The sequence below is a fragment of the Aquarana catesbeiana genome, linkage group LG09 (genome assembly GCF_042186555.1).
Source record: "Aquarana catesbeiana isolate 2022-GZ linkage group LG09, ASM4218655v1, whole genome shotgun sequence".
Lineage (NCBI taxonomy): Eukaryota > Metazoa > Chordata > Amphibia > Anura > Ranidae > Aquarana > Aquarana catesbeiana.
This window is the reverse complement of record NC_133332.1, coordinates 301,418,980-301,437,975: the sequence shown is the minus strand read 5'-3', so window position 1 is coordinate 301,437,975 and position 18,996 is coordinate 301,418,980. Positions and strand designations below refer to the sequence as shown.

The window sequence follows — 18,996 nt, the reverse complement described above, 5'->3', positions numbered from 1 at the left end:
GGTGCTAATGAGGCTAGTATTAAAATGATGGCTCTGGAGCCTACTTCTTTAGTGAGTGTCTGACCCAGAATAAGCATGCAGCCATTGAAATGTAAAGTCTGCACTATTGTCCTACACACTTGTTCCAGGGCAGTGAGTCACCAGGCAGGCCAGGTTTGGGGTGACAGTTCTGTACCTGAATTGGCCGCTTCCTTATGGTTATTCTCTTTTTACTTTAGCCCTTTAAAGAGTAAGTTCACCTTTACTCCAATAACATCATTAATAATATATTTCTTTACTATATAGAGCCAGCTTCCTTTGATAATAAAGACCACCGCAAAATAATGCATAATTTGCCCTGAACAAAACAAGGTATAATTTACCTGCATACACTAAGTAGTTTAACCACTTCCATACCGGCCTATAGTCATATGACGCCCGCAGGAACAGCCAGTCACTTTGGGGATCTGCATGCACGCGCAACGTGGCAACCAGGGATGAGGTGTGTCCCTCGAACACAGCCAATCCCCAATCCGGGTAAAGAGCCAATGAAATGAAATTGGCTCTTTACCACCTGACTGGCTGTGTCCAATCACAGCCGGTCACAAATGTCGCAACCCATCAGATAACCTGTCACCAGCCCATCAGAGTACCTGTCACCAGTTGGCGTGTTTTCTTTTCAAAATAGGGTCATTTTGTGGGCAATTTCACTGTCCTTGTGCTCCAGGACCTTCAAAAGGGTGATATGTTGTCAGGAAACTAAATGTGTAATTTATACTCCTAGAACGCCTGACGGTTCTCCCTGCATGTTGGGCCTCTGTATGTCGCCAAGCTGCGTAAAAGCCACATGTGGTATCGCCATACTCAGGAGTAGCAGAATTTATTTGGGGGGGGTACTTTTTGCTATGTACATGCTATGCGGTAGAAAAATCTTATAAATTGACAACTTTGTGTAAAAAAAAAAAAAAAAAAGTTTTCATTTTCTTTCCACGTTTTCCAAAAACTTTTATAAAAAATGACATGTAGAATATACACTGGGGAGTTTTATTTCCAAAATGGGGTCATTTTGTGGGTAACTCTATTGTCCTGGTACTCCAGGGCCTTCAAAAGTGTAATAGGTCATTAGGAAATTTTATGTGTAATTTATGCTCCTAGAACGCCTGATGGTGCTCCCTGCATCTTGGGCCACTCTATGTGGCCAGGCTATGAAAAGTCTCGCACATGTGGTATTGCCATACTCAGGAGGAGTAGCAGAATGCATTTTGGGGTATAATTGGAAGTATGAATATGCTGTGTGTTAGAAATAACTTATGCCAATTTTGTGTAAAAAAAAAAAAAAAAAAAAAAAAAAAAAAAAAAATCTTAATTTTCACAAGAATTGTGGAAAAAAATTACAACTTCAAAAAAAAATCTCACTATTCCTCTTACTAAATACCTTGGTTTGTCTACTTTTCAAAAAGGGGTCAATTGGGGGGGTATTTTGTACTTTCCTGACATTTCAGGGCCTCAAGAAATGAGATAGGCCATCAGGTAGGACCAATGATTGTCACCATAGCTTGTAGACTCTATAACTTTCACACAGACTAAATAATATACACTTATTTGGGTTATTTTTACCAAAGATATGTAACAGTATACAATTTGGCCCAAATGTACGAACAAAAATTACTTGCAAAATTTTATCATAGGTTTATTTTCCAAAATTTTCGCTCTTTTTTTCACTTGTATCACAAAAAATAAAAAGCCCAGTGGTGATTAAATACCACCAAAAGAAAGCTCTATTTGTGTGAAGAAGATGATAGAAATGTTTGTTTGGGTACAGTGGTGCATGACTGAGTAATTGTCATTCAGTGTGAGAGCGCTGAAAGCTGATAATTGGCCTGGGCAAGAAGGGTGTATAAGTGCCCTGTATTGAAGTGGTAAAAGACATTTTTGGTTTCAGGCATTATGATTTGTTTGGACCTTTGTTCTTAAAGTGCAAGTTCGCCTTTATAGAAAATCTGTAAGATGAACTTTAACTGGACCCTGGACACCGCCCCCCCCCCAGTCCCCCAATCCCCCATTGTCAGGTCCTTGGACGTCGTTTTACCAGTCCGAGGATTTGAAACCCTCCTGGCTTTCTCTCCTCCAGCACTGACAGGACAGGCTAGGTGGACTCTGATCGGTCAGCGCTGTCCATGTGATAGTGCTGACCATTTAGAATGCCTCCTATGCATACACACTGAGAGGTACGGATAGGAGATTAAGCCACGTGGATTTCAAATCCCTGGACTGGTGAAGCAGCGTCCGGGTGTCTGACAGCAGGGGATCAAGGGACTTTGGTACAGGTGGACTGTTGGGGATGGGGAAGGGGGTCCAGTGTAAGTTCACCTTACAGATTTTATGTAAAGGTGAACTTGCACTTCAAGGACAAAGGTCCAAACAAATCCTAATGCCTGAAACCAATTTTGCATCTCTGGCGTGTGCTTGGTAAAAATGTTTTTTAAACATTTACAAAGTATCCAAGTAAATTATACCTCGTTTTGTTCAGGGCAAATTAGGCATCATTTTGTGGTGGTCTTTATTATCAAAGGAAACTGGCTCTAAATATTAAATATTTATTATTATTATTAATGATGTTATTAAAAAAGGAAGCTGGTGGCACAGGGCGAGATAACTCATAAAACACTTCTGTGAGTTGTATTCCTATTTTGATATTTAAAGGAAATAGAATGCCATTAAGTTATTATTTTGAAATTATAAGTATATTGTAGTTTTGAAAATCTCGCTAGTGGGGACACAGATTGCAATAAAATACTTTTCCACTTTACAATTGAATAGATATATATATATATATATTTATTATAATTTTTATAAGGCTATTCATTGCTCTGAACTCATTTCTTTATGTTATTTGAGCTGTGGAGTTCTACAGACTGGTGTTTTTTTTCAACAAAGCAACTAGGTGCAGACAGGTAAATTTGTGATAGAAGCACAGAACTCTACCTGCTCGCTCTAAAAATGTAAATCTAAAATCATTTGTGTTAAAAAAAAAAAAAGTACATCCTCAAATAGTATTTAAGTATCTTGCTTTGCTTTCTCTTTAGACCAAGAAGTATGCAGATGTGATTATCCCACGTGGAGTGGACAACATGGGTAAGTTTACTTTATCTGGCCTACTGTTTATTCTTCAATAAATTATAGGGGCAATAAATTATAAACCTTAACTGAATGACAATTTACCAAAGCATTGTGTAATATAAATTGCCTTTTTAACTACTTCCATACTGGGCATTTTCACCCCCTTCCTGCCCAAGCCAATATTCAGCTTTCAGCGCTGTCGCATTTTGAATAACAATTGCGCGGTCATACTATACTGTACCCAAATGAAATTTTTATCATTTTTCCCCACTAATAGAGCTTTCTTTTGGTGGTATTTGATCACCCCTGCGATTTTTATTTCTTGCGCTATAAACAAAACAAGAGTGACAAGTTTGAAAAAACACAATATTTTTTACTTTTTGCTATAAGTATCCAAATGTTTTTGTTTTTTTTTCCTCATTTTAGGCCGATACATATTCTTCTACATATTTTTGGTAAAAAATATCGCAATAAGCGTATATTTATTGGTTTGCGCAAAAGTTATAGCGTCTACAAAATAAGGGGATAGATTTATAGCCTTTTTATTATTATTTTTTTTTTTTTACTAGTAATGGTGGCGATCTTTTTTTACGTGACTGCGATATTGCGGCGGACACATCGGACAATTTTGACACATTTTTGGGACCGTTCACATTTATACAGCGATCCGTGCTATAAAAATGCATTGATTACTGTATAAATGTGACTGGCAATGAAGGGGTTAACCAGGAGGGGGCACTGTAGGGGTTAATGTGTTGCTAGGGAGTGATTCTAACTGTGGGGGGAGGGGATTCACAAGGGGAGGACACCGATCGGTGTTCCTCTGCACAAGGAACACACCATCGGTCTCCTCCCATCTGACAGGACGTGGATCTATGTGTTTACACACACAGATCCATGGTCCTGCTCGGTTACTGGGCAATCGCGGGTGCCCGGCGGACATCGTGGCCGCCGGGCACGCGCACTGGGACCCGAGCAATGCGGTGCGCGCGCCCCCTGGGCTGCCTGGAAGGCTGCGCCATCATATGACGGCCGCATAGAACAACAGCTGCACCGATATGACAGCGGGCGGGCAGCAAGTGGTTAAACAAATTTTTAAAAATACAATTCCTTGATCGTATATTCCAGGACACAGAGGAGTTAATAATCATGACTACGTGGGCTATGTTGCCATTCTAGTGGATACTGGCAAAAAATAAAATAAAAAATAGAATCTTCTCCTAAGCATAATCCCTCCCAGCTCAGCTGAAGTGGAATCCCAGCTTAACCCCAACTATTCCTAAAATTGTCCCCTAACACCTCTACTAACCTGCGTAAGAAGGATGTATATACTTACCTATTTTTAGGCCGCTTCAGTCTCGGCCCCCTTGTCAGCCAAGAGCAGCTACAGTGGAGAGGAGGGAGCACCAACAAGGAACGGTCCATTGAAAGCTTTGGATGATGTCACTGCTTCTAGGCATTTAAGCTATTGTTGGAGCACCCTCCCCTCTCCCCTGCAGGGATCGCTGGCTAACATGGAGATCATGTGACCAGACTTGACCAAAGTGAGCTGAAAATAGGTAAGTGTATAAATCACACACGCCAGGTGAGTGTGTCCAGCAAAGCTTTGCCAGTGTCCAGTCACCTGTACTATACTGTTAAGATAAGTGAGCCCTTTGGTTCCTGGACTCTTTTAACTCTTTTACTACCACAGCTGTAATTTTGGCAAGGCAGTAAGAGGTTGAAATCCAGCAATAGCAGCCGTGAGCTTGAATATGAATCTGGCACCTGTCTCTATCTGCAAATTTTTGTAGAAGTGACATTTTTTTCTAAGCTGGTTCAGCAATGCAAGGGTTTAAAACAAAACAAGTGTGACCCGATATTAACAAGTGATGGGTTACTAGGATGCAAGGCGATCCTAGCAACCCATTACTCGCTTTTTAACAAGAAGAGTTGGACAGCTCCCACTCCCTCTTATAGACTTTCTGTGTCTCCTGCCCTCTTCCCTGCTGTGAGTTCAACAGCGGCAGGCGAGTATAGACAGGAATCCACCCTGCCGTGCCTTCTGTCCTTTGTTGTGCTGTCTTAAAGTATTACTGTGAAGGGGGAAGATTATGGAGGGTTGAGCTATGATCTATAGGGGGGCTGTGATGTCTGAGAGGAGAGAGGGTGGCTGTGATATGTGTGATGTGAGGGGAAGAGCTGTGATTTGAGAGGTTAGCTGCGATGGGGGGGGCGGGGGTTTTGGGGGCACAGCGTCACACACCCGCGCAATTGTCAGTTAAATTGACGCAGTGCCGCATTGCAAAAAATGGCCTGGTCATTAAGGGGGTCAATCCTTCCAGTCCTTAAATGGTTAATAGGTAATTGTTTGTTATATATGTTTATTCTAGCGCAGCTCTTTCCCTTTTTTAATAAAAATTATAGACCCTTTATTTCTATGTAAGTGGGCAAACGTACAAAATCTACAGGGGATCAAATAATTATTTTCCCCACTGTTATTCCAAAGGAGGAGGAGGATATCCTCTATTTATCTTGCCCAGAGGACCACCTCTGAGGTCTCTGTTGGGCATAAATAACATGCTCCTCCCATCGGGCCATAAAGAGATTAGCAAGGCTGGTGGGAATATTGGGCCCCCATCATTTTTATCATAGGTGTATTTTAAATGATGGAGACAGAATATCAACCAAAAATCCAGAAAAAAATGCATAATACAAATGCTATAAATTGAGTTGCAGCTTAGCGAGTAAAATAAGTATTTAATCCTCTACCAACAATAATTCTGGCTCCCACAGACTGACTACAGTATGTGCTCATGAGGTACACAGATTAGTCCTGTCAATTTTAAGAAGGTGTTCCTAACGACAACTCGTTATTTGTGTATAGAGACACCTGTCCATAGAATCTTTATTCCATTCAAACCCACCATCATGGGCAAGACCAAAGAGCTGTCAAAGGATGTCAGGGACAAGATTGTAGACCTGCACTGGCTGGAATGGGATACAAGACCATCAGCAAGAAGCTTGGTGAGAAAAAGACAACTGAAGTAATTTTCAAATGGAAGAAATACAAAACAACCATCAATTGTCCTCGGTCTGGAGATCCATGGAAGATTTTGCCTCATAGGCTAAGGATGATCATGAGAAAAGTGAGGGATCAGCCCAGAACTACACGGAAGGAGCTAGTGAATGATCTCAACACAGTTGGGACCGCAGTCACCAAACAAACATCGGTAACACAATATGCCACCATGAATTGAAATCCTGCAGGGCCTGCAAGGTCCCCCTCCTCAAGAAGGCACATCTGAAGTTTAAGTCTAATGAACATCTAAATCCTTTAGAGAAGGATTGTAAGAAAGTTCTGTGGTCAGATGAGACCAAAATTGAGCTCTTTGGCATTAACTCGACTCGCCGTGTTTGGAGGAAGAAAAATGCTGACTATGACCCAAAGAACACCATCCCTAAAGTGAACCACTGAGGTGGAAACATTAAAGGATCACTAAAGGTAATTTAAAAAAAAACAAAAAAAACAAACATGTTATACTTACCTCTACTGTGCAGCTCGTTTTGCACAGAGTGGCCCCGAACCTGGTCATCTGGGGTCCCTCGGGGTCTGTTTCGGCTCCCCTCCGCAAGGACTCTACACCTCCATGCGAGCTCCCTCGCATGGTGTTGAGTGCTTGCGGGCGCGATCCCGTGATACAGCCGACGGCCATACCTGCTCACTGTATCACTCGGCCGCCCCCCCCCCCCCCCCCCCCGCGTCATTGGATGTGATTGACAGCAGTGCGAGCCAATGGCTGCGCTGCTTTCAATCCATCCACTGTAACCAATCAACGGCCAGGCTGAGCGGCGAAGAGGATGTTGGGGGCGAGCGCGGGGCTTTCGAGGGGTCAGGTAAGTAAAACGGAGGGGCTGGGGGGGTCTGTATTGTTGGATGTTTTTTCACCTTAATGCATAGAATGCATTAAGGTGAAAAAACTTTTACCTTTACAACCCCTTTATGCTTTGGGGCTGTTTCTCTGCTAAAGGTAGGACTTTGCCATATTGGGGGGTCAGTGGACGGGGCCATGTATTGTAAAATCTGGATGTGAACCTTCTTTCCTCAGTCAAAACACTGAAGATGGGTCGTGGATGACAATGGCCCAAAGCATACCACCAAGGCAATAAAGGAGTGCCTCAAGAAGAAGCAAACTAAGGTCATGGAGTGGTCTAGCCAGTCTCCAGACCTTAATCCTATAGAAAATTTATGGAGGGGGCTAAGCGACAGCCAAGAAACCTTAAGGATTTAGAGAAGATCTGTAAAGAAGAGTGGACCATAATCCCTCCTGAGATGTGTGCAAACCTGGTAACCAACTACAAGAAACGCCTTACCTCTGTGCTTGCCAACAAGGGTTTCTCTGCCAAGTACTAAGTCATATTTTACTCGATGAACTGCAACTCAAATTTATAACATTTGTATCATGTGTTTTTTTTCCTGGATTTTTGGTTGATATTCTGTCTCTATCATTTAAAATACACCTATGATAAAAATGATAGACCCTTCATTTCTTTGTATATGGGCAAACTTGCAAAATTTGCAGGGGATTAAATAATTATTTTCCCCACTGTCTATTCATGTGACAACACTGAAGAAATGACACTTTGCTACAATGTAAAGTAGTGAGTGTACAGCTTGTATAACAATGTAAATTTGCTGTCCCCTCAAAATAACTCAACACACAGCCATTAATGTCTAAACCGCTGGCAACAAAAGTGAGTACACCCCGAAGTGAAAATGTCCAAATTGGGCCCAAAGTGTCAATATTTAGTGTGGCCACCATTCTTTTCCAGCACTGCCTTAACACTTTTGGACATGGACTTCACCAGAGCTTCACAGGTTGCCAATGGAGTCCTCTTCCACTCCTCCATGACGACATCACGGAGCTGGTGGATATTAGAGACCTTGCGCTCCTCCACCTTCTGTTTTTAGGATGCCCCACAGATGCTCAATAGAGTTTAGGGCTGGAGACATGCTTGGCCAGTCCATCACCTTTACCCTCAGCTTCTTTAGCATGGCAGTGGTCAGCTTGGAGGTGTGTTTGGGGTCGTTATGTTGTAATACTGCCCTGCGGTCCAGTCTCTGAAGGGAGGGGATCATGCTCTGCTTCAGTATGTCACAGTACATGTTGGCAGTCATGGTTCCCTCAATGAACTGAAGCTCCCCAGTGCCTTGCTGAGAAAGTTCCCATGGCGGATAAGGATCCCCTGTACTGCGCATGTGCAGTACGAACGACTACGGAGCCGCCGAAAGTCTCCGAAGATGAACAGCTGATCGTCAGCTTTACACGGCGCCTGCACATTACATTCTGCCCTGAGTCCAGGTTCAAGCCCCACCATCCAAGTGGGCATAGAGTTAGAATATAAATATGCCGAGCGAAGCAAAGTTTTTTTTTTTTAACAACAGTGTTGGCACGCAGGTGTCATGTACAGCTGACTCACAGGTGTTCAGCTTCGGCTGTTTTCAGAGGCTCGTACTGCGCAAACGCTGCGCCTGCACAGTACGGGGGGGGTCCTTATCCACCGGGGGGACCTTTCTCGGCAGAACACCGGCCGCACTCGTGCAGCCCCAGAAGTTGACACTCCCACCACCGTACTTGACTGTAGGCAAGACACACTTGTCTTTGTACTCCTCACCTGGTTGCCGCCACACATGCTTGACACCATCTGAACCAAATAAATTAAGTTTATCTTGGTCTCATCAGACCACAGGACATGGTTCCAGTAATCCATGTCCTTATTCTACTTGTCTTCAGCAAACTGTTAGCGGGCTTTCTTGTGCATCATCTTTAGAAGAGGCTTCCTTCTGGGATGACAGCCATGCAGACCAATTTGATGCAATGTGCGGCGTATGGTCTGAGCACTGACAGGCTGACCCCCCCACCCCTTCAACCTCTGCAGCAATGCTGGCAGCATTCATAAATCGATTTCCCAAAAACAACCTCTGGATATGTACATGCAACTTTTTTGGTCGACCATGGCGAGGCCTGTTCTGAGTGGGACCTGTCGTGTTAAACCTCTGTATGGTCTTGCCCACTGTGCTGCAGCTCAGTTTCAGGGTCTTGGCAATCTTCTTATAGCCTAGGCCATCTTTATGTAGAGCAACAATTCTTTTCTTTTTTTTTTTCCACATCCTCAGAGAGTTCTTTGCAATGAGGTGCCATGGTGAACTTACAGTGCCCAGTATGAGAGGGAATTTAACACACCTGCTCCCCATTCACACCTGAGACCTTGTAACCCTAAAGAGTCACATGACACCGGGGAGGGAAAATGGCTAATTTGCCTCAATTTGGACATTTTCACTTAGGGGTGTACTCTCTTTTGTTGCCAGCAGTTTAGACATTAATGGCTGTGTGTTGAGTTACTTAGAGGGGACAGCAAATTTACACCGTTATACAAGCTGTACACTCACTACTTTACATTGTAATAAAGTGTAATTTCTTCAGTGTTGTCACATAAAAGATGAGGCGGAAAGCGTTGGGTGTCGGTGCCAAAATATAAAAAAAAAATTTGTTGATTATGTACCAATGCTGCACCTAAAATTAGTGGAAAACTAATAACAATGCAAAAATATATATAAAGGACGCAAAGGAATCAATATAAGAATCAAATATCAAATTAATAATATGCACTGTGTACCTGATTAATAAAGTGCACAATAAAATAAACAATCAGAAATGTCCATAATAATCATATGTAAACAAGTCTTCTTGTGTATGCTCCAACACCGTGAAAAATAAAATGCACACGTGCTTCACCCAAAGTGATAACAAAATGCGCTCACCACATCACCTCGGTCACACAGTGACCTCAAAGCATGACTAATGGGAAGGACTCCTTGGTTTAATGCTGTAGCTCCTTTTATGTATCCCATTCCAATCAAGCAATCATATATGGAGGAAGCTGGATCCCAATCCACTTTGCAGGTATACAAATGTAGATGTCTTCACCCTATAACATCTTTACTGTATATATCAACTTGCATCAAGTATTTCTATGAAATAGCTCCCCAACAAAGAGCCACAGCAGGCAGGATATAGCCGCGGTGATCTGGTGAGCGCATTTTGTTATCACTTTGGGTGAAGCACTTTAAGCAAGTTTACTGAAGCATGTGTGCATTTTATTTTTCACGATGTTGGAGCATACACAAGATGTTTTTACATATGATTTATTATGGACATTTCTGATGGTTTATTTTATTGTGCACTATATTAATCAGATACAATATTTGATTTTTATACTGTTTCCTTTGATATATATAATTTTTTTTGCATGAAAAGATATAATAAAATATTTACAAAAATGTGAGTGGTGTACTCACTTTTCTGAGATACAGTGTGTGTGTGTGTATGTATGTATGTATGTATGTATGTATATCTATATCTATATCTAAATAATGTGATGTGATGGACCCGAGTCATACAACAAAAGAATGATATGGGACCTCTGCAGGCAGAATGCTACTAACCGGAGCTGGGTGCATTTTAATTCCGTTATCAGGGATTTCTGCACAAATCCATTGAAAAATGTACAATCAAAATATAAATGACTGGATGTGTCTTCTTTCCACAGTTGCCATAAACCTGATAGTACAGCATATTCAGGACATCCTGAATGAAGACATCTGTAAGTGGCAGCGGGGCTCTGCAAATGGACGCTCACACAAGAGGACCTTCCCAGGACAGGGGGAGCCTGGAGCGGTGCTGATGCCAGGGAAGCGCACTCACCGGGAGTCCAGCAGTCGACCACACTAGGTGGCTCTTCCTACAGCAGGTTTTGTCAGCGATTATCCCCCCCCCAGTCTGCATTCTCCTGAATTGGAGCTGCAGACTGCTCCAGACCTGAATAATATCTGTTTGGCTGTACTTCAGTTATGAGGTATTGCAAATAGAACCAAGGCTTTTGAGCCCATTTTCATTTTGTAGGGTGGTTATGGGGCTTTTTAACTTTTTTTTTTTTTTTTTTTTTTGGAGGAGGGATCTACCAGTTGTTTAAAAGGTTCTTAAAGTGAGCATATTGTTTTTATCAGTGCCAGAGCCATCTTGTAGGATGGGTCTGGGATCCCTACTGAAGCATGGAAAGGAATGGTTTATTCCTGGTGAATTAATACACTGAATTTTTAGTCTTTAGCCAGGCCAAAGTAGGGATACTATACAGGCATGCAGACATCATACATAAAGTCAGCCATTTAAGTGAAGTTACTGTGATTTTGTATAGAAATGCGCACCACAGGGAAAAGCAGATCTGATTATTAGTGGTTAATTATGTCACAATATAACGGTCTACTATGCAGATGACAGATTATCTTTGAATTGTTACTCTTATTCACAGATGTGAGGAGCTGACACCACTGAGGAATGTTCAGACTCAAATACAATGAGTCTGTAGAGCCTGTTAAAAGTAAATGCTAGCGCCTTTAATATTCCTAGGAATATCAGGCAAGTTTGCAAATATAAGCTCATCCTTTGTTATTTTTTCTCTTTCTGATGCTATTTGTGAGCTTTTCTAGGGCCGTGGAAGTCTTTGTGCATCCTGACAATTCTTTGTTTGCTTACAAAGGTATTTCAATTAGGGTCTCCTATAGTACATAGCCAAGCCAGGTTGTCTAACTTGGCTAGTTGCTGACTTGTCAAGAAAACCCATCTTTAACATTTGGTAACAGCTCTGATACCAAATGTCCTTATGGCTCAGACGAGCCTGAGTATGATTGTTAGGCATTCTGGTGCTGGTATAACCAAGCTGTTTCAGGGACTCTATTACTTCTTAATTTTAGTATGTTTGTTTTTTTCCTTCCGATTGGCCGGGTTATATTAGTAGTTTCCTGAGCGCCAATTTTCCTACATGCCTCTCAAACAGTTGCTTAGAATTGCCAGTAAAGAGGTGAAATGTGCTGCTGCTGTATAATAATATTTACATATCTCAGATACTATATTTTAGCCTTTATTTTTCTTCACTAACAAATATATATATATATATAGATATATTTCCTTTGCACTATAGAGCTAGTTTTGTTATAATTTGCCTCCATTTCTTATAGGAAGAACGCTTTCTATAGAAGGATAATGTGAAACCAGTGGGGTTTTTCTTCTGTATGTAGCAGTGGCAATTTTAAATATATATGAGGAAGAGTGGGCCTCAGTTATGAATAATGTGCCTAAGAGAAGGGTCAGTCTTCTCATCCTCTAGGACTTTTTTTATTGGCTTTAAATTCTGCATCTCCTGTCTCTTTAGCCCCTGTTTACACCGGTGTGATTTAACAATTCCAAACCACATGCACGTCGCACCCTATTGTTGGCAGTGGAACTGTTCAAAGTGGTGCGACTGACTTTGGGTGATTTCAGGTGTGACTTGCATAGACATCTGTGTATGAAGTTGGAAAGATGTCAGGCAAGTCGCACCTGAAATGACCTGTGACTTTGAAATTGTATTCAGTGTGAACCAGGGCTTAAAGTAAGATCTGCTTTAGTCAGCAGAATTTGGAGAGGGCATTTGCAAGGGCAAGTGTATAAAAACTAGAAGAAAAAAAAAGCTGTTACTGTGGTGCTTTAATTCCTGGTCATAGGTGTTGCTGGCATTAAGTGTGGATGACCACCATGCAAAGCTGCCTTTTGGTCACATGACCCAGAACTGAGGCCCCTTCCCACTCTCCTTAAAGAAAACCTTTATTGCTAGAAATATAAGAGCTGCTGACCAGCTCTTCTGAAAATGCTAGTTGCCTGGCTTCCTTGCTGTCTTTCGTACTTTAATAAAGATGCAGACCATATTCTAACTAGTATTTTAAGAAGCTGGGCTGGTATTTCTCTCAGTAAAGGTTTTTATTTGAATTGCTAGGTAAATAACATTGAAGTTGAGGTCTGATTTAACGTGCATCTTCCACCCCTATCCTGAGTGTCTTCCCACCAATGGACCAGAGCTGTGTGTTTTTACTGTCTTAGCAGAAGGTGTTCTAATTGGGGGGGGGGGATCCTTCCTATAGCTCCTCCTGTTTGGAGAGACAGATTTGCTGGAATCAGATTAAATCTTTAGCTGGAGAAGTAACCTTAAAAATTTACATTTGCTAGCCACTGTAGCACTTTATTTTAGGTTACACACAGATGTGTCTTAGGCATGCCGGCGTTGACAGCCAATGCTATAGGATAATGATCAGAGTCCATTTTAAGAGGTCTTTCTGTTTCATTCCTACAAGTGAGTTTTTTTTTTTATGCTCTGACATTTGTTATGTGGCCAGATTATGATCAAGGGGGGACCTGTCAGCCATATTCAATGTTTACTGTTTCTTTGTAATTGCAGATAATGCATGATGACTGTTGTGCCATTTATGAGGAGATGTGCATTGGGCCCATAGTAACAAAGTGAAATCAGTTCAGGGAGGCACAGAAGAGGGTTCTCTAACAGGAGCATTTTGCAGTGTTTTCTCTGAGGCAGGATGTTTAAACAATTTAAATGACTGACACGCTTACTTTAAGATTTAATGCCAGGTATTTCTATATTCATTTGGTCTCCAATTCCTAGTGTGTGGCTGAAGCTCCAGAGTAATATGTGACGTAAATCTATGAAATGCTTGGCCTGTAACTTTTAGACCTCACCCACATGGGGCATACATAAGCGTACACCCCTGGAGGGACATGTTTACTGAACATGGCCCTCCAGGTGGGTACACTTATGGATGAGGCCTATAAGGGAATTGACCATAAAAGCTGTTATCTAGCCCAGCCAAAAGCTCCCTCTTCAGCTTTGCAGACTGCCATTGGCCAACTCTTGAAAAGGAGCCAGTTTTGTGATCAGGGTACATCCACACATAATTTTAGCAGCAGATAGTTTGCTGCATTCAAAAGGAGGCTAAATGCCACCTCTGGACCCAGCAACACCCTCTGCCAAGGCCACATACAAACGGGACAATTTAGGTGCAGGTAAAACGCAAAAACACCAACCTGTCTGTATTCAGGGTTGGACGGAGTCTACATGTCGCTGCTCAAGTGAGCCCAATTCGTACAGGGTATATATGTTACAGCTGTTTGCATGAAGACCAGTGCCTGCTGCTAAATTGTCTTGTGAATGTAGCCTAAATGTGTCACGGCGGGTAGTGTTTGCCCCCCCAGAAATAGCACCACACATAGGAAACAATGACAGCCCCAGCTGCAACCCAATAACCACTATCCTTGCAGTTTCAAAGGAGGCCATTTCATTTTTTTTTCTTTTAGTGCCGGTTCACACTGCTGTGGGTTCCCGTGTCACATCTCCTAGCGGCAGTTAACACTGCACTATGGGAACTGCTGGGAGTGTGTAAATTAAAAGTTAACGGCCCCTCCAAATCAGTTTGCATATTGCAGTGGGATCTGCAAATTCGGATAGGAATCGGATCACATGGGTGTGAACACAAAAAGGTCCTGTGCAATGTGACTTTAGTAAGGTACAGTGCTAGCTGCAGTGTGAACCGACACTTATAAACAAATAGTGCGCCTCACTTTTCTTTAACACTAAAGCAGTGCAGAGAACATGGATGAGCCAGTAAGCAGTCATATTTTGTACTTTTCTGATCTCAGCTAACTGCTTTCTCATTACGCTTTGCACTGCCTTAGTGAAAAAAAAGGAAGTAAGAGAAACAAAACTTTTTAATAAATCAGTAAGATGTGCACACAGTTCCTATTTAAATATTCTCATTGTACACGTGGGTGGAAAATAATCTGTATTAGTTCACCAGAAGCAATCACTTTGGTAGCAGTGACTATAAACGTCACTTGTATCTTTGTATAGACTGTTATATTCTTCTATGTCAGTTGGAGAATTTCTTAGGAGTAGAAACATTTCTTTGCAACAGACATTCACAACCAAAACAGTTTAATAATGTTTTCAGTATTCTCTGTATTTTATGTCTATGCATTTGTATGTTGTCTTCTGCACACAGTCAATTATCTTCAATAAAATGGAAAAGCGGTATAGACCTTTTTATTTTGTTACACGAAATACTAAAATGAAGGAAAAAAAAAGTATGGGTTAATTGTTAGACCTGGCCAGCAAACCAGTGTGGGCCTGCAACATTAACAGGAAGGCATACCAATTTTTCTAATGCGCCCCCCCCTGCTATGATTTACTATTCTATTAGTACCAAAGGACCAGTGGAATAGTAAAACTGCTGGGAGGGGGTTGTTAAGTAAAAATCATTTTGCATTCCTTTTAATGTTCTGAACACAGTGGATTATTGGTCAGATCAGCGCTCCTGGCCATTACTGGTACCCCATGCTACAGAACTGTGCATTTTAAACAGGAAGCACAGCAGTGACATGAAAAGCTTTGAAAGACCAACTCCAGTCAATGTACTTTTTAAAAGTTATGTCCCATCCTCACCACAATAAAAATCTGAAGGTGGTTCTATACTTTCCCCACTTTTGGCTGCTGTTAGGTTTTAAAAGGATAATTAGGAAAGCAAGTCTCTAGCTCATACAATGGAGACCCCCCCTCATATCACACATTCAATACATCTCTCTTCTTCCAGGACTTCTACTGCATTGGGATGGAGGCAAAATTGGCAGATAATGTCTGCCAATTGCTGCCTATCTTTTAAAAAAGCAGCAGATGGATTTCAGTATGCAGCAAATAAGGCCAACAAGCAGTTAAAGCTCTAAGCGATTTAAAGCGGGGTTCCACCCAAATTTTGAACATTATCTCTATGCATTCTCTTCCTTGCCTAGATGCTGACATGCTGTGTAAAAAAATGTAAATCGCCGTAATTACCTTTTTTTTTTTCTAATCTTCTTAACACTTCCTGGTTTTCCTCCCATGGGAGTAGGCGTGTTTCTAGCCTCTCCCAGACCTCCCACAGTCCCCTGGGAGATAGTCTCAGGCTTCCCAGCATGCATTGTGCAACAGCGTCATCACAACATCTCGGTGAATGCTGGGAGCATAGCATTCACTGCATCCAGAAAATACATGCTTGTGGGCTTCAAATGCCCACAATGAAAATGGAAACCGCCTGCAGTGAATTTTATAAGTTATTCTTTACAACGAAATTGGACACAGGCGGACTTATTACACAGAACATGTGAGTAGATAATCATGAGAAGAAAAGTTTGTGAATGAACTCCAAAAAAAAAAAAAAAAACGATAGATAGGTGGACCCCCGCTTTAATTACTTATAAATCCCTTTGGATTTGCCATTGACAAACTGAGGATAGGGTTAGTTGGACTAGCAGATTTAGGGTGCTTTTTACACTGCCCCCCCCCACTGCAGTTTTTCCACAGCATAGTGCACCAATGGTTTACCCACAAACTTCTAGTAGATCAGCATTTTTTTTGGTGCGTTTTCTGAAAGCAAACCAAAAAAGTCCTGCATGCTGCATCTTTGCAATTTCCAAAACCACACAATCTAACAGAAGTCTATGGGGAAAGAGCACATGGAAACCACAGGTATACTGTGCTGCATTCGCACAGGGGGACAGTACGAAAGGGGCCTTAGATGGACTCACACTTTATAAAGCAGTTATAGTAAACAGTCTTTTTCCTTCCTTTTGAGATAAAGAAATGAAAGCTGATCGTGTTAATTGGTTTGTCTCCACTATGACACTTTTGTTGGACAGCTCGGTCTGGTAAAGGTATCTGAAAAATAACAGACTAAAGCTGGGTATACACTAGTAGAATTTGGAATGAAAATTCTCAGTGCACTTAAAATGTCATTTAATAGTAGTTCAGGATTTTGTTTGGTAAAAGTTCATTCACAAAAAACAAAAAAAAACAAAAACGAATGGTAAAAGCAAAGAAAACCACATGCATTGTTAGAAAGTTGTGTATTTGAAAAATTCCTTTGAATTTTCTCATCAATGCAGTGGAAAACTAATGTTGATTTGATCCCACTAGCGATTTAAAAAAACGAAAGAATGTTCTTCCAATGAGAAATGTCGAATTAAATTCTACTAGTGTGTACGCAGCTTTACTGGCTGGAGCACCAGCTGAAAATAAAGGTAAAAAAAGAAGGAAACTGAATGCGGCCATCACATCTAATTGATAAGCTGGAATATAGAATACATTTTTGTTTTTATTACTGCTTTAAGTTTACCTTAGGAGTGTGATAAGGTTTGCCAGTATGAATAGCAGCAATCTTCTGACTGCTTCCTGTTCCCAGTACCATTTCTAAAAGGACAAGTTCACCTTTAGAAAAAAATAAATAAAAAACTTTATCCCTTTTTTTTTTTTTAAAGGAGTCTGCGGAGCATTGCACCCTTGATTAGCAGATCATTGGTGCAATGTCCAGCTCCCGCAGACTCTCAGGATAGTAGTCTGCTTGTACGGGCAGGAAAATCAATGGACTACGAGGACGCTCACCTGCACCTTCACAGCTCATTGAAAACTACAAGCCATCAGCTGCAATGGATGACAGTACTTGTAGGCATTTATTCACAGAAAACTGTGGATGAATGATATGGCTGTGTGGGCGGGGCTGTGCTGTTTTCAACTAGTGACAGGAGGTGCGGGGAGAAAATCCCTGGTAGCGGCTGGGATATTAAACCACTGGAAAGTTTCTCCTCTCTCTCAGGGATTCTATTTATGAGATCTTTGTGCTGTGTTCCCAGTACTGCACAACCAGGTGTGAATATTTTGAGGGGCTTCCCTACTTCTCCCTTCACGATTTATACTCGTACTATAGATTTACAGCCAAGTTGGGGAGGAAAAAAAAAAAAAAAAGATATTAGTGAGCAGGAAGCCTAAATACAATCATATTACTGTTGTAAATAGTCACAGCTCCCCTGCTATCTGTGTGTGAGTAGTGGCCAAACTTGAGGCACCTGCCTAGTTCCAGCAGGGCACTCTGGAGCCTATTCCTGCGGCAGAGGCGTTGAGACCGGCCCTGGGGAGCATATTAAACTATTTACAACAGTAATTTACACCGAAGCTTCCCCCTCACTATTTAATCTACAGCCATATTTGTGTTTTTTTAAACTTTGGTGGGCTTTAAAAACAAGTTAATCATGCCAGCTATTAAGTCTCAGTCTTGACAGGTTGCCTTTGACTAAGCCTAAAACAGAGCAACTTTCTTTATCTAAACCTTTAACATTATACATATGTGATCTGACTGTACAGTACCACCAAAAGGAGTAGGTTTTGCTGGTTCACTGTGTTGTTGTCCTGTGTGGCACTTTGGCCTACCGGGCAATAATAAACTTAAACATATGTAGCCAACCTCTAGTCTAGATTCTCAAACCTATGCAGGTCATTTACCAAACATAACTAACACAAGCCATCTGTAAAACTCTATAGCGATAGAGCATATTAGTCTCTCACCACACAGCCACCATCATGTAACCTGGGCGTCTGGCAGTGGTTGTGACCGTAGTGCTGCCATTGTGCAAGTTCCAGTCATGGTCCCTTAATCCAGTGTCATTGTTTTCTGATCAGAATATCCCATGTGTCCTTCCAACGTAGACTCCGGAGTTCTGCCGCTGATAGCGCGGGGTCCCCAAAAGTCAGAGGACATAGTCTGCGGTAAGTCAGAAAAACGCTAGACATCCAAACCAAAAGCAGGGAGGAGAATGTGTTTTTCAGAGCCTCAGACCTGGAGTAACACAAGAGAAATGTCAAACACAGCAAAAAACATGACCACAAGATCTACAGATACACAACAGAAGCTTATACTTTTACTGATGAGATGTGAAAGTTGAAATTGAAGAGTAGGACCTATTAGGTTTTTTTTTATTATTATATCCCCATTGAACAGGTACATATACTGTTTTGTGTATGTTGTCTTTATACATGGTCAGGAATAAAAGAAAAAAAAAAATTTACACACTTCTGAAAAAAAAAAAATCAAAGAAACAACTCCTCACTAATCAGACGGACCTGTCTAAGGGTGCAGTCAAAGTGAGCCTGAAGGCAGGCAAGCATATGGAA

The 18,996-nt window shown here is 41.5% G+C and overlaps 2 protein-coding genes across 2 annotated transcripts in view; one reads left to right on the top strand and one right to left on the bottom strand.

Annotated features, from left to right (window-relative positions):
- Positions 1-15,054, top strand: part of UCK1 (uridine-cytidine kinase 1) — a gene marked incomplete in the record, with an annotated part of 20,924 nt that extends 5,870 nt beyond the window's left edge. The window contains 2 exon segments of the mRNA XM_073600511.1: positions 3,066-3,114; positions 10,690-15,054. Coding sequence (XP_073456612.1) covers positions 3,066-3,114; positions 10,690-10,871 — 231 coding nt within the window.
- Positions 11,895-18,996, bottom strand: part of POMT1 (protein O-mannosyltransferase 1) — a 59,965-nt gene continuing 52,863 nt past the window's right edge. Inside the window, exon 20 of the mRNA XM_073600509.1 lies at positions 11,895-18,661. Within this exon, the coding sequence (XP_073456610.1) occupies positions 18,487-18,661 (175 nt within the window). The 3' untranslated portion in view covers positions 11,895-18,486. The remainder of the gene's footprint in view (positions 18,662-18,996) is intronic.